Source organism: Canis lupus, chromosome 31 (assembly GCF_048164855.1).
Source record: "Canis lupus baileyi chromosome 31, mCanLup2.hap1, whole genome shotgun sequence".
In the NCBI taxonomy this organism is placed as follows: Eukaryota; Metazoa; Chordata; class Mammalia; order Carnivora; family Canidae; genus Canis; species Canis lupus.
In genome coordinates this window covers 20882078-20902197 of record NC_132868.1, presented here as the reverse complement: position 1 = coordinate 20902197, position 20120 = coordinate 20882078, and the positions used below count along the sequence as shown (strand labels likewise).

Here is a 20120-nt window from a genome sequence, read left to right as displayed (position 1 = left end):
GTGGGTTCCTGGTTTAGGCTCAGGTTGTGATCTCCTAAGTGGTGATCTTATGGGTGGTGAGATGGAGCCCTGCTTTGGGGTTCTGCGCTCAGTGGGGAGTCTGCTTGAAGATTCTCTGCCTCTGCCCCCTCCCCTCGCCACCCCCAGTGTGCATGTGCGCACACGCTCTCTCTCTCATAAATAAATAAATCTTAAAAAAAAAAAAAGAAAGAAAGAAATCATTTTCTCCTAGTCGCCTTGAGTTTCCTTAGGCCTTCACCTATGCATTTATCCTCAGGGGGGCAGCAGTTGCCTGTAAAGGAGCAGAGATAACCTTGGAAAAGGAGCTTGGCCTCTTGCCCTCATTCATTCCATTTCTCATTTTAGTGAGGGAAAGCTTGCTTCCTATGGGGTTGGAATCTCACAAAGAATCCTCACTCACTGGAATAAGATTTAAGCTGAATCACCTCTCAAGTGTAGAAACATGTATTCAAAAATTAAAGACTGTTGATTCTGCTTCTGAGTCAGCTACTAGTAGATGGATCTCCACCCATTTTATGAATTCACCTTTTGTGTTATCAGCCACAGGACAGTACAGTAACAGCAACAACAAATACCATACTTACTGAATTTTCTTACCAACTGCAATTTTTTTTAGCAGTGTATCACAATTAAAATGTATTTTTAATACATTGCCCCATGGGGGCAAGTGGGTTGCTGAATGGGTTAAGCCTCTGACTCTTGATTTCAGCTCAGATCTTAGGATCCTGCATTTGAGCCCCACATTAGGCTCCATGCTGGGTGTGGAGACTTCTTCAAAAACAAAAAACAAACAAAAAAGGTATTCATATATTTGGGATGTCTGGCTGGCTCAGTGGGTGGGGCATGTGACTCTTGATCTTGGGATTGTGCATTCGAACCCCACGTTGGGTGTAGAGATTACTTAAAAATAAAAAAATCTTGAAAAGGTATTCATGTATTTATTATAATTATGGGAATCAAATCTAAGGACATAAAAATGGTCATGATTTTTGTTGAGGAAAAAATAGAGATTATATACTACATATACAGCATGATTCCCTTTTTGGCATACACACACCTACAGACATTTGAAGAAAACATTTCTAGAAAGTTATAGCCAAAATTTCCACAGTAGTTTCATTTGGCTAGTGAGATTACAATAGCTTTTAGTTTCTGCTTTACATTATTCTGTAATTTCTAAATTTCCCAAACAAAACATTAAAGTATTTTGTATTATAAATACATATAAAAAGAAAGAACACAGGGATGCCTGGATGTCTCAGTTGGTTGAGCGTCTCAGTTGGTTGAGTGTCTGACTCTTAATTTCAGCTCAGGTCATGGCCTCAAGGTTGTGGGATAGAAATGTCTGTCTCTGGGCTCAGCAGGGAGTCCGCTTGAGATTCTCTCTCTCCCTCTCCTTCTGCCCCTGCCCCCTCAGATAAGTAGATAAATCTTGGGGTGCCTAGATGGCTCAGTTGGTTGAGCATCTGACTCTTGATTTCAGCTTAAGTCATGATCTCAGGGTGGTGAGATTGAGCCCCATGTCAGGCTCTGTGCTGGGTGCAGAGCCTGCATGAAATTCTCTCTTTCCCTCTCTATAAAAATAAAATAAAATGTGGGACACTTGGGTGCCTTGGCTGGTTGAGCATACGCCTTGGGCTCAGGGCATGATCCTGGGATCTGGGATGAAGTCCTGCATCGGGCTCCCCACAGGGAGCCTGCTTCTCCCTCTGTCTATGTCTCTGCCTCTCTCTGTGTCTCTCATGAATAAATAAATAAATCTTAAAAAATAAATCTTTTTTTAAAAAGTGCTTCTTAAAAAAAAAAGAAAATGCACATACTAAGAAACTGAGAGAAACATTAATAGGGAATTTCAACATTTAAGTAAATATTTAAATATAAATAGTCTCAATCTTAGCCCTATATTTTCCTGTCATATATCTTGGCTTTTACTTATTAAATATTTATCTTGCACGTATATGGAACATAAAGTTGTTTTGGGGTGGATAAGTTTTCAGAACTGAGCAGCAGTAGATGTTCAAAATAGATTAAATAGACTAAAGAGGCATCTGCTAAATATTTTTTTAGGGCAGCTCTGAGCAAATTATTGCCCATATCTTTCTCCTCCTCTTGATCCACAAGGTTCTAGATTTGCCTTATCACATAATTCTAGACTCTTGGAGGAGGATGTGTCACAGCTGTCGTCTTTTCCCTGAATACCTCTGACCTCCAGTCTCTACGTCATTTCTTCTGCCTGAAATGCTCTTCCCCTTTGTCTGCCCCAGAACTTCTACTCATCATTGAATATTCAAGTCAGGTGCTCTGTTTCTTTCACAGTCATTGGTGGCTATGAGCGTGGACTCTGTGGTCAGAGAGACCTGGGTTCAATCCTGCCTCTCCTTCTGACACTTGGTTTGTGGTCTCAGCCAGCTTATCTCACCTCTAAACCTGTTTTCTTACCTGTAAAATAGGCTCATAGATGTGAGAATGTATATGGGATCTTCAAATGTTAGCACACAGCAAACAGGTTATAAATGGCAGCTACTACTATTTGTCACATCAGTGGTTTCAATCCTGACCTACATGTTAAAATCACCTGCAGAACTCTCAGAACATGATTTAATAGGTCTGAGATGATATTCTTAGCACGGTATTTTTAACACTTGTCCAAGTGATTCTGATGTGGAGCCAGGTTGAGAATAGCAGTTCTGAATATTACCTAGGAACCTGTTAGAAACTCCAGGTCCCCATCACAGACTATGGAACAAGAAACTGGAAATGAACCCCAGAAATCTGAGTTTTAACAAGCTCTCCAGGAGATTCAGGTGCACGCTAACATTTGGGAATCACTACATTAGACTGTAAGTTAAAGGCATGGGCTGTGTTTGTCTTGTTCAGTGCTACACACCAATTCAGTTCAGTTTAGTTCAATTCAATTCAGGAACTGTTCATTGAGCACCAATTTTCTGTTCATTGAGTGTTGCACCGTGGCTCTGGGAATATGATGCTGTACGAGACAGGGCCTTGCCCTACAGCTTGCTTACTAAAGTCTCAGACTTGACTCTTCTCTCTGGTTCTCACTGTCCCTTAAGCAGAACTCTTACCATTGTAATCTTTATACTGATTGATATATATTTTTATACATCTGTGTCCCCCACTAAACTGATCTCCTTAGGGCAGGAGCAGCCTTTACTCATTGTCTTAGGAGATGCTCAAAAGCAGTTGCATTGCTGGGCCTGGGTCACCATTCAAAAGCAACGGAATGTGTTCCCCTAATGCAAAATGATAGGAGAATAAAGGTCGGTTTGTCTTGCAAGGTTTGATCAGGGAAGCAGAACCATCGTGAGTATTATGGTATATTGGTTTTATCTTAAGGATTAGATTTACACTGTTGAGGGAGGGGCTAGGGAAGTAAGATTTAGGGAAAAGAAGTTGGAGGATCAGAAAAAAGTTCCAGGCTTCCTCAAGTATTGTGCTGTTGGACAAATCAGAGCTCTTAGAGATATCTAGAAGAGCATATCTGGCCTCGGAGGGCCTGTAAAGGGGAGTTAGTGAAAAATCCACAGAAGGCTTTTGTTCTGGTGGCCTCATAAGGCTGTAGGTCAACCTGTCAGCAGTGGGAAGGGATCTTCGTGCAAAGCAGGGGAGGAGGAGGACAAGCTGGAGCCCCTCAGCACCCCTGTGTACTCACTCATGCATCTTACCTGATGGCATCAGAGAGCAGTGGCTCTGCCTCCCTCCATCTTCTTCATCACACATGAATTTCTCTTTTGAGCAACTCTAACCTAGAACCATATAAGGAAGAGGCTTTTTTTTTTTTAAGATTTTATTTATTTATTCATGAGACACACACCACACACACACACAGAGGCAGAGACACAGGCAGAGGGAGAAGCAGGGTCCCTGTGGGGAGCCCAATGTGGGACTTGATCCCAGGACCCGTAATCACCACCTGAGCCAAAGGTAGATGCTCAGCCATTGAGCCACCCGGGTACCCAGAAAGGGGCTTCTTGAAACAAAATTCAAGACAAACAACTGCTTAGCCAAGTTGACATGGTACTAAGGTACTAAATCACCCAGGTGGTAAATAGTACTTACCCAAAAAGCTGCAACTTACATTCCCCCCCCCCCACGAACTAATATTTCATCCATTTCCCCCCTCAACACTCGATTTTAATAATATCATTCACCTCCATCTCCCCACCACCTTAGCTATAAAATATCAGCTAATAGTTGTCACCTACTTAGAATAATAACGGTTTTCAAGACTGTTCATATACGTGCCTTCCAAGGTGGCCCATGTTAAATGCCTGGCAAGTTTCTTAAGGAAAAACAATGGGATTGGCATAAAGCAGAGCACAATCGGAGGTTGTGGGTCTTACAAATGTAAGAATGAAAGCAAGAAGATGGTCATTCTGGAAGGAAAACAAAGCGATAAATACTTGAATAACAATTTCTTGATATCTATCCTTGGCAGTTTTGGTAATGAACTGTAGGGTTCCATTTAGTGAGAACCATAAGAGCCAGAGACTTGAAGTCAAAACACAAAAGAAGTTATTGATTAATACAAAAAGTACTCGCCAGTTGCTCTCTAACCTTTCTGCAATACACAAACAAGAAAACCTTATCTACATCTCTCCCTGAAAATCCTACGTCATACTAGAGCATTATCTTTGGGCAAGTTACACTCAGCTTCTGTGACTATGCTGCTTCTGTACTCAAAGACCTACCACTCCTCTCTATCTCCTAGTAGGCATGACGTGTACACTCAACTACCTATTCATGTTTCCACTCGGCATATAAATATAAATAAATATATTTATATGGCATAAATAAATTAAATAGGCATAAATATGCCTATTTATAGGCATATTATACATACAGGACCCAAACTCTTAATCTGTGGCATGGGGTTCTTTTCCTTCATAGCTCGCAAATTTTTTCTTTATGTCATTCAAGTCTAAGTTTAAGTATCTCTTCTTCAGAAAATCCCATCCTAGTCGCCCAAACCTTCTCCCAACTGTACATTCTTTTACTCTGCTGTATTTCCCATCTTTCCTGCTAGAAAATAAGATTCATGAGGCCATGTGTTGCTATCCTCTTAGAACCTAGAACAAAATAACGTGGTAGGCATTCAAATTTTTTGAAAAATGAAATCAATCAATCAATCAAATACTAACAGTTATACGGAATAAAGAAGCAAAATAATAAATAATTTTTTAAAATTTATTTATGATAGTCACAGATAGAGAGAGAGAGAGAGGCAGAGACATAGGCAGAGGGAGAAGCAGGCTCCATGCACCGGGAGCCCGACGTGGGATTCAATCCCGGATCTCCAGGATCGTGCTCTGGGCCAAAGGCAGGCGCCAAACCACTGCGCCACCCAGGGATCCCCAAAATAATAAATAGTTGTAAGTGCTCTGAAGGAAAAAATAGTGTGGGGTGTTGTGTTTAAAAACAAAATAACTGTGGGGGGTCGTGAATAGGATGGTCAGAGAAAAATCTCTCTGATATTATAACTAAGACTTCAAGAATGGGAGGGAAGGCGCCTTGCTTAAAGCCAGGGGACACACATTCAGTGAGAAGGGACAGGAAGTATAAAGGACCTACAGTGTGAAAGAGCTTGTCATACTTGAGAATTGTCGAAAGATCTTTGTGACTAGAGCGCTGTGAATAAAGAAAGGAGTGGCTGGGGCCAAGGATGGAGACATGGGTAAAAGGTTGTTACAGGGGTTTTTGTAGGCAACTATACAGGGTTTTAGTATCATTTTCAGTGAACTAAAACTGCCACAAAGCTGTAAGTGTGGGAGTGGCAGGATCTTGGTTTTTAATTTTATTTTTTTATTAAGTTTTTAAATTTTAACTCCAGTATAGTTAACATATAATGTTTTATTAGTTTCATGTGTGCAATGGAATGACTCAACAATTCTGTACATTACTCAGTGCTTATCATGATAGGCACACTTATTTCATCTATTTTTTTTAATTAATTCACTTATTTGAGAGAGGGATTGAACAGGGGGAGGGACAGAAAGAGAGGGAGAGAGAGGAGGGGGGAGAGATGATAGATAGATGATAGATAGATAGATAGATGATAGAATTCTCAAGCCGACTCTCTGTTGAGCACAGAGCCCAATGCAGGGCTGGATCTCAAGACCATGAGATAAAAAATAAATAAATAAATAAAAATTAAAAAAAAAAAAAGACCCTGAGATCATGACCTGAGCCGAAACCAAGAGTCAGACATTTAACTGACTGAGCCACCCAGCTGCCCCTATTTCATTATTTTTAATACCCATGATAAGATAGTGTGATTTCCACACAATATGATGCCACATGCCAGATAAAGAAGACAAAAGACAGGAAAGCTTTTGTAACAAAGATCTCTTGCTAGATTTGGGCTTCTGGTTCACTAGTAGAAATAGAAGTTTAGATTACTTGCAGAGAAAAGTTTCTTTCCTTTCTGTTCTTTTTGCTAGGAGTCCTGTGATGACAGTTTCCTCAAGTTTATTCCAGGAGTAGCTAATGATACTCCCCTGTGTACATGGCAGGGGCCACAGATATCAGAATAAACAAAATAATCTGAGGTGGGACGTAGGAAGGTTCTATACTCCACTTGTACATTGATTTAATATGTTCATTTAGCTATTGAAACATCTTGAATTATGTGCAGTTTGGGTCAGTTTGTCTCTTTGTGAGTCACTGTAAATCACAGACTAGGTCCCCATTTCCTTGCTTGTGTCAACCCATCCCTTTAGGCACTCTAGACTGGAAAACTTTTTGTCATTTTTGACCTGTTCCTGTCCTTCATCCTTCAAATGTAGTAATTTGTTTATAAGTCTTTGAAATGCCATTTATACCCATCTTGTACTCTCCGTTCTTACTGTGACAATCCTAGCACATAAAAAACTTAGTCACCTGTCCATCCATCTATCCATCCCTTGTGAGATTCGTAACCATCCTGTTGGCAAAAAGATTTAAGAGTTAATAGGGCAGCCTGGGTGGCTCAGCGGTTTAGCACCGCATTCAGCCCAGGGCCTGATCCTGGAGACCCGGGATCGAGTCCCACGTCGGGCTCCCTGCATGGAACCTGCTTCTCCCTCTGCCGTGTTCTGCTAATAAAGCAGAACAATGCAAAACTGGATAATTAAGATTAAAAAGAAACAGAGAGGGCCTAAATCAATTGTTATTACTGTTGGATGTGTTACAAATAATGGAGGACTTATGATAAATAGTGATACTTGGGGGACTCGGATTCATATTGTTTAGAGCTCCCTAGGTGATTCTAGTGTGTGGCCAAGGTTCAGAACCTGTGGAATTGGACATGTAGGAGTAGATATTACCAGCCACTTGCTATGAGCTGATTACAACTTTTTAATCCTGAGTATGGCTGTGTTCAACAGGGATGCATGCTGTGTTCAACACCTCTCATGGGCCCCCAAAACATTTTTCCCCAGAGCTAAACTCTAAAACTAATATATTGTGTATGTTGTAATAATGCAATAATAGCTACCATTTATTTTTTATAGTAATGTCTATACCCAATGTGGGGCTTGAACTCATAACCCTGAGATGAAGAGTCATAGGCTCTATCGACTGCGACAGCCAGGTGATCCTGATGGCTACCTATTACTGACTGTTTGCCAAGTGCTAAGCATTATGCCATTTGAAGGAATTAGCTGTTTTAAGTCTCACAACGCATCTATGATGTGAGTGTATTACTATCCTAATATTTCAGATGAGGAAACTGAGGTCCTGAGAAAATAAATTGCAGCTTTTGGACTAACTGTAGAACCCGATCCTTGACCACTTCCTGTACTGTCTCTGATGTGAATACACTAGGCAATACCTCCAGTTAAAGTTGTGCAAAAGACAGAATGGTGGGATCCCTGGGTGGCGCAGCGGTTTGGCACCTGCCTTTGGCCCAGGGCGCGATCCTGGAGACCCGGGATCGAATCCCACGTCGGGCTCCCGGTGCATGGAGCCTGCTTCTCCCTCTGCCTGTGTCTCTGCCTCTCTCTCTCTCTCTCTCTCTCTCTCTGTGACTATCATAAATAAATAAAAATTAAAAAAAAAAGACAGAATGGTGTTCAAGTGGAGGTTCTTGTAAAAGGCTGAAGGAAAGTAATTTAACAGAAGCATTTGTGCACCGTGTTGATAGAATATTTTGCTTTCTGATGGACTCATTATAGGAAAGACATTGAGACTTCCCAAAAGGTGGGTTGGTATCAAGTCCGCTGGATACTCTGGTGTTTTCTCACAGGGGATTTGGGGAGGTCTGGCCTCTCCCACAAGGCCAGTGCACAGGCAGCAGCAGAGAGCAGCACTGGGTGCAAGATGTACCCAGATGAGACCAGCAAGCCTCAAGTCTTTTGGAACCAGGCTGAGAGGCAGGAAATGGAAGATGGGATAAAAAGTCGAGAAGGGCATCCTGCTTGAGGTGCCTGGCCTAGACAACGAGAGGAATGTCAGTTGGAGTGGGCAAGAGGAAATTCTCAGGCTGAAGAGAAGCATGAAGGGATGAAGTGTGTGGTTCTAGAACCAAATAAAAAACATGGATGTGCCTTTGGCTCAGAGGTGGGGGTAGGGTGCACATATTTTAAAAAGAGGGGACACCTGGGTGGCTCAGCAGTTTGGCACCTGCCTTCAGCCCAGGGCGTGATCCTGGAGACCCCGGATCGAGTCCCATGTCAGGCTCCCTGCATGGAGCCTGCTTCTCCCTCTGCCTGTGTCTCTGCCTCTTTCTCTGCCTCTTTCTCTCTGTATCTCTCATAAATAAATAAAGTCTTAAAAAAAAAAAAGTAAAAGGTGGGTGCTGGATCACAGGAAACTTGTCATTATTTTACCCTAAAAAGGTCTGAAGTGGAAATGCTTCAAGTTATTGAGTAAAGTGAGAACTGGAGGCTCTACATGCCAGCCCCAAGTGGTCATTCTTCTGTTAGGATGCGCCGGATGAGAGATGCCTGGGATACTGCCTCGAGTCTAGTTGGTCTCACTCTGACCTGTGCTCCCCAGAATCTTTTGAATAATGGACCTTAAACACTCTTTCAGTACATCTTAGCTCAAGAAATGTAAAAGGCACTCCATGGTTTACTCTGATCTGAATTCCCAATTGGGCTTCATTTTCTCTCTCCACATTGGTCCCTCCACCTCTTCACAACTTCCTATCGAGTCAGGCTTGCTCACGGCTCCACAAGTGACCGTGGCTTGGATTAAATGTCTGTTCTATGTGCTTTAGTCACATTGCCTGATGTGGTTGCGAGTTTTTTGAGGGAAAGGATTTACGTCTTTAAAAATTCCTCTTCTTCTCAAGACCTTGTGTTAACTAAATGGAAAAGAGTCAATCCTGTTAACCTGACTCAATTATAGGATATCCTGAGTAGTACCCAGGACAGCACCAGCCTCAATGAGCTATTTAATAAGGGTTTTTGGATTGAGATAATGATCATCTTGGAATCAGAAATTATCCTGATGTGTTTTCTGTGATGACAATGTTGATAAGAAAGCCTCATTATAACATGGCATAGTGTAGTTCAAGAGGTCTGGGTTTGAATGCCAGCTCTGTCACATATTAACTGTGTGACCCCGGGCAGGGTACTGAGATCTACAGTTTCCTCATTGTAAAAAAAAGTGATGATGGGGACCTCTGAGTGGTTGTGAGGATTAAGTTACACCCCAAAAGGAAATTGTCTAGCATAGTAAATGGCTATCATAGGCATTCAATACATGTGTTTTACTACAGAAAATTTAAAATCTTTATACTTTTTCTTCTACTGGATTTCTATTTTCTTCTTTACCCAGTTCAGAAAGATAATTTAAAAGATTTTTAAAAATGTTTTGTTTTTTTTTTTTGTGGTTAGATGTTTTCTAATAACGAGAAGTTGGTAGACATCACATTAACAAAAGCTTTTTTTTTCTTGTTGGTAATCATCTGGATCATAAAAAACTATAATAAGACAAATTAGTCTTAAGTTTAGTGGGACAATTGAGAGGAGGAAGAAGGGAAGGTAGAGAGTCCTTAGGTTTCTAGTAGAAACATGACTCACTAACACTAAACTTAGCACCCATGATGAGGTCTTGGTGGTAAGGTAGTCTCACCTAAGGGACTCCTGCCTTGGCTAGCGAGAGCACTCTAGAGTTGGGCTAGGAGTTTTCACGATAGAGCCATGATACTGGCTCTCTTATCTATTGGGCTTTGCTGTAGGATGGGTGTGGCCAAAAGAAGACCATCATAAATTCACCAGGAATGCACCAAGACTGAACTTTATTTCACCCAGCAACAGAATAGTAGGTGGCATTTTTCTCTTTAAATTTTATCCCATCTTCTTGTCCTTCCATGCGGGGCTGATGATAGAGGTTGTTGGAGCTACTGTGTCAGGCGTGACGATTCTGCCCACTGGTCAAGAGACCTCACTCTCAGGTGCTGGCTCTGGCTCTGCCCCTGCCTCCTGAGGTCGACCCTTGTACTCGCAGAGCCTTAGGCGCCTCTGTAAGTATAGCAAAACTCTGTTAATCTGTTGTGATCATTCAATAAAAGAAGAGCGAAGCAACCATTTGACAAGATGAGACTTTTTTCCTACATCATTTGTTCTTTATTTAAAAGTACAGATAATATTTGAAATTAAATAAAAACTCAGAGGTTCAAATACATCCCAGAAATTGAAGTAGCAGTGATGCATTCATCCACAGGTAAATGTAGCTGTTTAAAGCTCTATCTTGTTTCCCTAGGCAAAACGACAGCAAGGGTTGTAAAATATATCCTTCCCTCATTTTATAAGGCAATTAAAGACAATCGTATTATTTTCTTCTGCAAAAAAAAAAAAAAATCAGTGCTGTTCAACGTTATTGCAAAAAGATGATATGATCATAAAGTGAGGCTAGAGAGGAATTTCCTCATAAAATTTTTGAATGAAATTTGCATCACGTCTCATGATATTCCCTTGTCAATTATTTAAAGAATGTTTTCCTTGGCAAGACTGTCTCTACATTACTTTCTTGGCTTTCCATCCTTATCACTAAAGTCAGTGATAAGCTAAGGATCACTCAATGCAGCCTGGGCAAGAATGAGCAAGCAGAAAACTCCTATTTGGAAGTCTTGCTGCAAAGGGCACTCACTGAGTAAATGTAAATTATTGATGCATAAGAAACCCTCTCACCCAGAAAGAGAATTATCAGGACAGCTTTGTCCAGTGGGAGTAACTATTTGGTATACTAGTCATTCTGGAAACCGAAAGTCAATTAATTTACTTCCTCCTGTCCTCTCTTAGGCTGCTCTGTCTTGCTTCCTTGTTGTCCCTCCTTAACCTCTGGAGGTTCCATTATTATTTTTTTCCCAGCAAGAGATTCATCATTCAGTCTCTTGACTTCCCTTATTTTTACATGTGTTCAGGGACCACATGCCATAGTTTATTCAGAATGTCAAGAATCTTTGTATGAAAAAAAAAAGAATCTTTGTATGAAAGTTGATGACATACATCTTGAGGTACATATTTGTTATCAGAAAAGCAAATTGCAGTAGGCCATAAGGCACATGAGTTTGTCCATTTTCTGTGCTAGTTAAGAAAACTTGTGAGGAAGACCCAGAGGGGATTTAGAATACTGCGCACAGTTTTATGTCCTCCATTGAGATTGACAGTGTCCCCATTGGGGGTCTCACCCCTTCTCTCTAGGCTGTTTTGAAGCTTGATGGCTTTTGGTGTGTTATATTAGGACATTTAGACAATGGGGAGAAGGAACAATGAAGTGTTAAAGAAAGAATCGTGGCTGCATAAATTAATACAAAGCATCAGAGAGATCGAAATCATGAAATTCTTTCACTTCCACAGTTGGATTCATTCCATGAACTGGCTTCCAGGGGCGTCCAGGACATTTGGGGGAGGTTTGTTCTGGGAAGTCAGATATCAGGTTAAATGAAAGGCTGTTTGGCTTTATCTGGATGTCAGGGATCCAATCATCATCACTCTCTGTGGCAGTTGGTGGTATGTTAGGCATCACAGCTGCAAAGAGATCTGAGTCCTGAAAGTCAGGCATGGTAACTGCAATACCTGGCTGGGCTAGGGAAGGGAGGGTTGTTGGCCCTTGTGTCTTCTCTTGTGTCTGTGCAGAAGAGGTAGTACTATCTTCAGGAGAACCTGCCAAATTCTCTGTTTTCCGACCATTGTTCTTTCCATTGTCTTTTCTTTTATTTTTATATTTTTCATGGCCATGACCATGCTCATATTTATGTCCATGGGCTAAGCCATGTCCCCTTTGATGTCCATGGCCAAGGTCATGTCTCCTTTGGTGTTCAAGATCAAAGTCAAGTTCCCGTTGACCTCCATGACCAAGGCCATGTTGCTTTTGATGTCCATGGCCAAGGCCATGTCCCCTGTTGTGGCCATAGCCTTGGTCATGCTTATATTTATGGCCATGTTTTATTTGCTTTTCATGGCCCCTGCCATGCCCATGAGTGGGTCCTTGTTCTTTTCCTGAATCCCACTCTTCATCTTGTACAGGTACCATGGAATTGTGGGGTGAACTTACAGTTGTTCCTTTTTCTGTTTTCTCCATGAATGAGGATCGGAAAGGTGAAAAACCTGGAGGCCTTCTCATCAATATGACCTAAATAGGGAATATTAAGATGAATGCATTCATCTGTGAAAACCATACTATCAAAGAAGAAAGGAGGGACTGAGTCCTGGCAATGCTACCTTGGTTTATAATAGGGCAAATCTATCAGATTTTAAATACTATATTAGGGGATCCCTGGGTGGCTCAGCAGTTTAGCGCCAGCCTTTGACCCAGGATGTGATCCTGGAGTCCCAGGATCAAGTCCCATGTTGGGCTCCCTACAAGGAGCCTGCTTCTCCCTCTACCTGTGTCTCTGCCTCTCTCTCTGTGTTTCTCATGAATAAAAAAATAAAATCTTAAAAAATATTATATTTATATTCCAGAGGAGATGAAAGTGTTTTTTATTGATTTTATAATTTGTAGGTATTGGGTTTTTTTTTAGTTTTATTTATTTTTTTATTTAAATTCAATTTGCCATCATATCGTATAACACCCAGTGCTCATCCCATCAGTGCCCTCCTTAGTGCCCGTCACCAAGTTACCAAGTTACACCAAGTTACCCCTCCTTAGTGCCCGTCACCAAGTTACCCACACCCACCTCCCCTTCCACAGCCCTTTGATTATTGTTCTTAATACTCTAAGCTGGGGAGTTTTTCCTTCGTTTGGAAAAATTGGGTGGTGGTACTACATAATCTCTAGGGTACCTTCCACATCTATGATTATATAAAAATCACAACATATTATTTATTCATTGATACTATTTCTATTAGCATAATTAACTGTTTTTGTCTTAAAAGGCCCTAAGTGGCTTTATGAGCTGAATATCTAGGGAGCATATATCCACAACTACTTTGTTGGATTGAAACACATTAGGACATGTTCACCAGCTTGAAACGCAGTCTTTATTTAATGTTTGTTAGACAATATACACATCAACACATGGCAAAAAAGTAAGAAAAAATAAGAAAAAAGTAAGAAGAGGCAAATTGCACTGAAGATATGGACTTGTGGGTTATTTCCACCTACGCTTTCACTACCTGTGAGAATGTGATGTTCAGAGGCAGTATTTGGTAGTACAAAGAGCTTGGCTTGGGGAGTCAAACCAGTCAGACCCTACTAATAATCAGCATCATAGCAAATAGGATGGGCTCTGATTTGAATCTGAGCATCATGGCTTCACTTTTCTCATCTGTAAAGAGGATAATAACAGCACCTGCCTCATAGAAGTGTCAGGAATGAAATACGTATGAAGCTCTCAGTACAGTGCCTGGGACAGAGAATGCACTTGGTAATGTTATTATTCACCCTAGACCTCAGCATCTTTGTAATATTTACTATGTCATCCTTGACAATGGGGTAAGTTTTACCTCCCAGGGACCTTTTAAAAATTAAAAAAAAATGATGCAAACTAATGCTTCCCAGACTTGAACATGGGTATGAGTTCCTAGCGATCATCTTAAAATGCAGATTTTGAGTCAATAAATGCGGAGTTGGGGGCTGAGATAGGCATTTCTCCAGAGGTCCTTGGCCCTGAGGGGTGGGCATGGGAGAGCTGTGCCCTACCGCAGGCATCCTTGTGGGTACAGTTAGCATCAGCCCTCCACGGCAGGGCCTGCACTTCACCAGGAGAGGGCCCCCTGACCATGGCACGCTGACAAGATGTGACAAAAATTATGAGGACCGCTGCTCCCATGTCTAGCCATAAAGAGGTCAGCACAGAAATGTGGAAGTTCTCCCTCATTTTAAAAAGATAGTTTCTGGGATCCCTGGGTGGCGCAGCGGTTTGGCGCCTGCCTTTGGCCCAGGGCACAATCCTGGAGACCCAGGATTGAATCCCACATCGGGCTCCTGGTGCATGGAGCCTGCTTCTCCCTCTGCCTGTGTCTCTGCCTCTCTCTCTCTCTCTCTCTCTCTGTGACTATCATAAATAAATAAAAAAATTAAAAAAAAAGATAGTTTCCTAATTCATTTAAATAATGGTTCATTTTCAATCCCAAACATGACTTTTCAGAATGAACAAAATTGTCCTGGGCTGACAGTAATTAGAATCATACCTTTGCCAGTGGCTGACAGTTGACAGTAGGGTAAATTTTTTTCTCCCAAGGGATCACATACACTTCGGCTTCACATTTTAGCTGTTCCTATCCAGGAAAACAGAAGCCAAAAGAGAGACCAGTGTTATTCATGAGATGCTTAAACAAGTATAAAACATCAAAAAGTTTTCCAGAGAACAAGTACACAGTTGTGTTACTACTCACTCCGTATTTATTGATCTGGCAACTTTCCGCCAATTCTTCATTACTTTCCTTGGAACACATGGTTTCCCTGGCTACAAACTGGATAAAAAATTTCTCTCCAGCCACCATCTGGATAATTAATTAGCACAAAGTAGGAGCTTAATTAATACTTGAACTTTGGGGGGAGAATATTGACATTTTAATTGTATACTGAACAAATGAGAGTTACACAGAAAAGTACAAATGTTTGACAACAAAACCTTCAACTTGTATGCACGTGAAAAATATTTGGCTAATGGCTGGTCTCATTTCCTTTTCTAAATGGGGGAGGAAGCAAGCTATAATTTTTTTTAATGTTTTCTTGAGTTTTATTGTTTAACAGCTGCAAAATTCACGAATAATTCAAGGACTCACATTGTAATAGAATCTAAGAAAAGTAGGAAGGAAAACTTAAATATTTTCTTTGAAATGCCTTATCATCCTGCCAAATCTTAAATCAGAGAAATGCTGAGTTAGTACCACTATAGAAATTACGTGATTAGACAAATTATTTGGATTTTCGAATTTGCTTTTCTTTCTTTTTTATATTAAGAATGTTTTAGGGACACCTGGGTGGCTCAGTTGGTTCAGTGTCTGCCTTCTGCTGAGGTTAAGGTCCTGGGATCCTGGGATCAAGCCCCAAATCCAGCTCCCTGCTCAGCTGATTCTGCTTCAGCTCAGGAGTCTGCTTCTCCTTCTCCTTCTGCCCCTCCTCCTGCTCATGCTCACTCTCTTGTTCTCTCAAGTAAATAAATAATAAAAATTCTTTAAAAATAATATGTTTTAATATCCAGCTTTAATCATTATACAGTGCTGTTTTCCATTAAGCAATTTATAGCCCCCCCTTTTTTTTGTCTAGAAGAGGCACATCCTATTTATTTATTTAAAAAATGAAATTCGTGTTTTTAAACTACTCTGACTTCAACAAAATCCCAAGTATGACTTTTTAAGTCATTTTAAAATGCCATATCTTGGGGGACCCCTGGGTGGCTCAGCGGTTTAGCGCCGCCTTTGGCTGAGGGCTTGATCATGGAATCCCAGGATCGGGTCCCACATCAGGTGCCCTGCATGGAGCCTGCTTCTCCCTCTGCCTGTATCTCTGCCTCTCTCTCTCTGTGTGTCTCTCATGAATAAATAAATAAAATGTTTTTTAAAAATAAAATAAAATGCCATATCTTATATTCCTTATACCCTGAGAAAGACACTTGACAAAAATATTTTAAAATTAATTGTTAAAAACTTGATGTGGTTTCTAGACCAAGTTATTTGGTATTTAATTCTAGGATTTAAATATGTGTGTGTATATGTGTGTGTGTGTATGTCATGGACTGTGTCTCCCACCAAATTCATATATTGAAGCCCTAACCTCCAGTGTGATGGTATTGGAAGATGGAGCCTTTGGGAGACAATTAGATTTAGATGAGGTCATGTGGGTAGGGCCCTCATAATGGAGTTAGTATCCTTATAAGAAGTTTCTTTAGAAGGGTCTTATAAGACCAGAGCGCGCGCGCTCTCTCTCTCTCTCTCTCAAGTTGAAGACACAGCAAGAAGGTGGCCATCTGCAAGCCAGGAAGAGAGCCCTCACCAGGGGCCCTAATTGGCTGGCTTTTAGACTTCTAAGCCTCTTGCACTGTGAGAAATAAACTCCTTTTGTTTAAATCACCCAATCTTTGATATTTTGCTATCGTAGTCTAAACAAACTCTGTGTGTGTGTGGTGTGTGTGTGTAAGGAGAGAGAGAGAGAGAGAGAGAGAGAGAGAGATTATGTAGTTGTCAAGAAAATACATCAAGTATATCTGTTGACCTAGAAGGATGACCATTATTGAAAAAAATGAAGTTACAGGGTGATACTACAATCCCATTTTTAGAAAAACAAACCTTAGCAGTCTTCCTTATATCTTTATACTTTGGAAAAACATGGGGAAAGCATGATGGAAGGCCAGCGAGGAAAGCAGAGTTATAGGAAGAACTAAGCTCCTCTTCTCTCATTCTTGGTATTGTCTTGCTGGGTAAGCATGGTTAAAATTTTAAGAGAAATGTGATAATTAACTTTTAAAACTCCAAGTGTACATGTAAGTAGGAAGGAAGTTTCTAAGAGGGTTTTAGAGTCTATACTTTGGTCATCAAAGTTTTCTTGCTCATTTCAGGATATACTTTCATCAAATTTTTTGGCCTTAGAGTTAACTGATCAATATGATATTGCCTAAGAAAGCTGACAACATATAATGCGAACCACAGTTGTAGACTCCGTTGTATTCAGGGTCCGGAGGAGAGGAATGAAAGAGACCTAATACCATCTTCCATTTGAGGGCCTCGAAGGTCACATCCACATCACTATCATCATCAGGTGTTATTCTTATCAGAAGTCTTCCCTGCTTAAATCCATCCTGTTCAAGTTTTGTTTTTATTTTTAAAGATTTTATTTATTTATTCATGAGAGACACAGAGAGAGTCAGAGACACAGGCAGAGGGAAAAGCAGGCTCCCTGTAGGGAGCCTGACACAGGACTCGATCCAGGGACTCCAGGATCACACCCTGGACCGAAGGCAGGCGCCAAACCATGGAGCCACCCAGGAATCTCCCTCAAGTTTTGTTTTTAAAATGGAGAACGCTATATAGCAATATAAGTTCCAAAGGCATTTACAAATTTAAATTAATGAGCCAGACAGATATAAATAACTATTCATCAGATCTTAGGATGAGGAAGGCTTTTCTTAGGTGAAGAGCAGAGGATGGAAACCTAAAGGAAGGGGAAAATATCTAAATTTGACTAGACAAAAATGAAAACTGATTCTCAAAAATCACACCAGGCAAAGTAGCAAGGCAATTTGGGACAAATATGATGTAGGATCAATAAAAAGCCCAAATGCCAAAGCAAATGTGCAAAGGGCATGAATAGGCATTTCAGAAAAGAAGTTAAAATGATCATTTATCCTGGAAAAAAAATGTTTACTTCATTAATAACCAAGGATATGCACGTTCAAAAGGCAATGCAACATTGTGTTTAATCTTCCATGTTGGCAAAGATGGAAGCCAGTGATGATGCCTGCTGTTGGCCAGGTATGGGGAGCGTGCAGCCTCCATCACTGCTGGTAGGAATATAATTCATGATCCTCAGTCAGTGTCTGATACCCAGTTGGTGTGAATGTATTTCGGCATAATTGCAAAGAACTTTGTAATTTGGCCATTTGTATCAAGTCTTAGACACATACATACTCCTGGACATTTCTAGGGCTTTGTCAAAGGAGAAGCTCCTCAGCCTGCACACACAGATCCTTGAAGCATATTCATCCGAGCAGAGGCAGGGAGGAACACTGACAGATGGGGGTGGGGGTGGGGGGACAGCAGCAGTGGGGGAGGGGCAAGCAAGACAAGCACCATGTGATAGAAATCAGAACCATTCATGTGTGTGAGACAAGGAGGATTTAAGAAGTTCTTGGTTTCTGAAATACAAAACTAGCTTGAAATAGATATGCATTCACACAGGACTAAACATGCAAGGCCAAGGCAAAACTAAAACTGTAAAACAAATCTTTTTTTTTTTTGTTATTATAAAGAATGTTATTGGCTTTTATTAGGTAGTGTCAGGAATGCTATATACCGACAGTAAGTCCTCAACAACAACAAAATTGTCCCACTCCAGAGAGGGAAAGCCACTTATATTTATTTATCTGAGCCTCGAATTTAACATCATTTTACATGTAAAAACAAAATATGTTTGCACTGTTTTACTGTGCAATAAATTTTCCAGGAAGGAAACTATGGCATTTCATGTAATTTAAGACCCTGTCAGTTCTAAAACATAGCATTATTTAAAAATCACCAAGAAAAGAGAGCAAAAAAGAAAAAGACTTTGAACTATGACACAATGTGTTTTTTTTAATCTTTCAAAAGCTCTTTTATACTTATTTAGATGTAAATCAAATATCATACTTGGATATATATAAAAGGAAAAACAAAAGCAAAACAAATTGTTAAGGTATTTCTAAAACTTCTTCATATTCAGAAAATTTTCTGCAACAGTTTCCAAACAATATTATCCTCTCTGCCCTCAATTATTTTGATGATGCCATATTTCTTAAAATGGTGCTCAACTATGTGTATCTATGATTGTAAAACAAATCTTTAGCCACCATTTGGCAGATTGGTCACTCAGAGCTTGGCTCTTAGCAAATCATCTCCTGATGCATTGAGTTTTTAGTAAATGGGCTGCTTCTACCCAGGCTGCCTTGAATATCTAAGTCCGAGCAGTCAAGTTGCTCTCTTTAAATGCAAACATAGTGAAGACCGATTCAACTCTTGAGAGTAAGTTTGAAATTTTCACAAGATTTCAGGATGATCTGGCAACAGAAGGGATGTCAGTTCCCTTCAATTCACAGCATTACCTACTGCTGTTCCCTGGCATCCTTCACGCACACTAACGTGTACACACACACACAGACACACACACACACGAGAGTGTTGATTAGCTAATTCACAGAGCTCGAACCAGCAAGATGACTAGATATTCATGCTTGGGCATGAGAGGTTCTCTTCCTGATGGCAGATCTCTGACCTGCACTAAATGGCAGAGGACCACATACTCCTGCATCATGAAGAATAAGGCACAGGAAAGCAGAGAGGTAAAGTGAGGAGAAGAGTGGACAGACAGGAGGAGCATGGATTAGTAGCCTCCTTGAGGGAACCCGATGTGGGTCACATGCCAGGAGACCAGGGAGAGGGTGCTGGCATCGGGAACAGGAGTAAGGGCCCGAGTAGGAGACACAGTGTCAGGTTTGATTTCCTTGGATACTGTTTGTTTAGAGGGCTTCTTCCAGTTATAAAACTAAAACAGGAAACTAGAAAGAGGAACATAAAGAGCCCATTGTGCCATCACCTAAAAACCAGCACTGTGAATAGTCTAAGGCATTTGTTTCTTTTCAGTATTGTCCTCTGTGCTTTTTAATGACACAATTGAGGACAGAAGACATGCTCAGCTTTATGGCCTCTTGTTTTTCACTGCATATTTTAACACAAGTCACTGACCGCACCAAGAGCCTCACAAAGATGCTTTCAAATTGCTGCTTAATACTCCTTTGTAAGGATATGTCAGATAGAGCTCATCATTTCTAGATTATTGATCATTTTGATAGTTTATCTTTTTTGGGGGGGGGTTATAGTTAAAGCTGCAATGAATATCACTGTATATAAGGACTCCTAGTTTATTTATTTAAAGATTTTATTTATTTATTCATGAGAGACCGTGAGAGAGGCAGAGACATAGGCAGAGGGAGAAGCAGGCTCCTTGCTGTGAGC

At 40.7% G+C, this 20120-nt stretch overlaps 1 protein-coding gene across 1 annotated transcript in view; it reads right to left on the bottom strand.

Moving 5' to 3' along the window:
• Nucleotides 1-10247: 10247 nt before the first annotated feature.
• Nucleotides 10248-20120, bottom strand: part of KNG1 (kininogen 1) — a 29191-nt gene continuing 19318 nt past the window's right edge. The window contains exons 8-11 of the mRNA XM_072807761.1: nt 14808-14915; nt 14604-14690; nt 12523-12600; nt 10248-10487 (exon numbers count right to left, since the gene is read on the bottom strand). Of these exons, the coding sequence (XP_072663862.1) occupies nt 10401-10487; nt 12523-12600; nt 14604-14690; nt 14808-14915 (360 nt within the window). The 3' untranslated portion in view covers nt 10248-10400. The remainder of the gene's footprint in view (nt 10488-12522; nt 12601-14603; nt 14691-14807; nt 14916-20120) is intronic.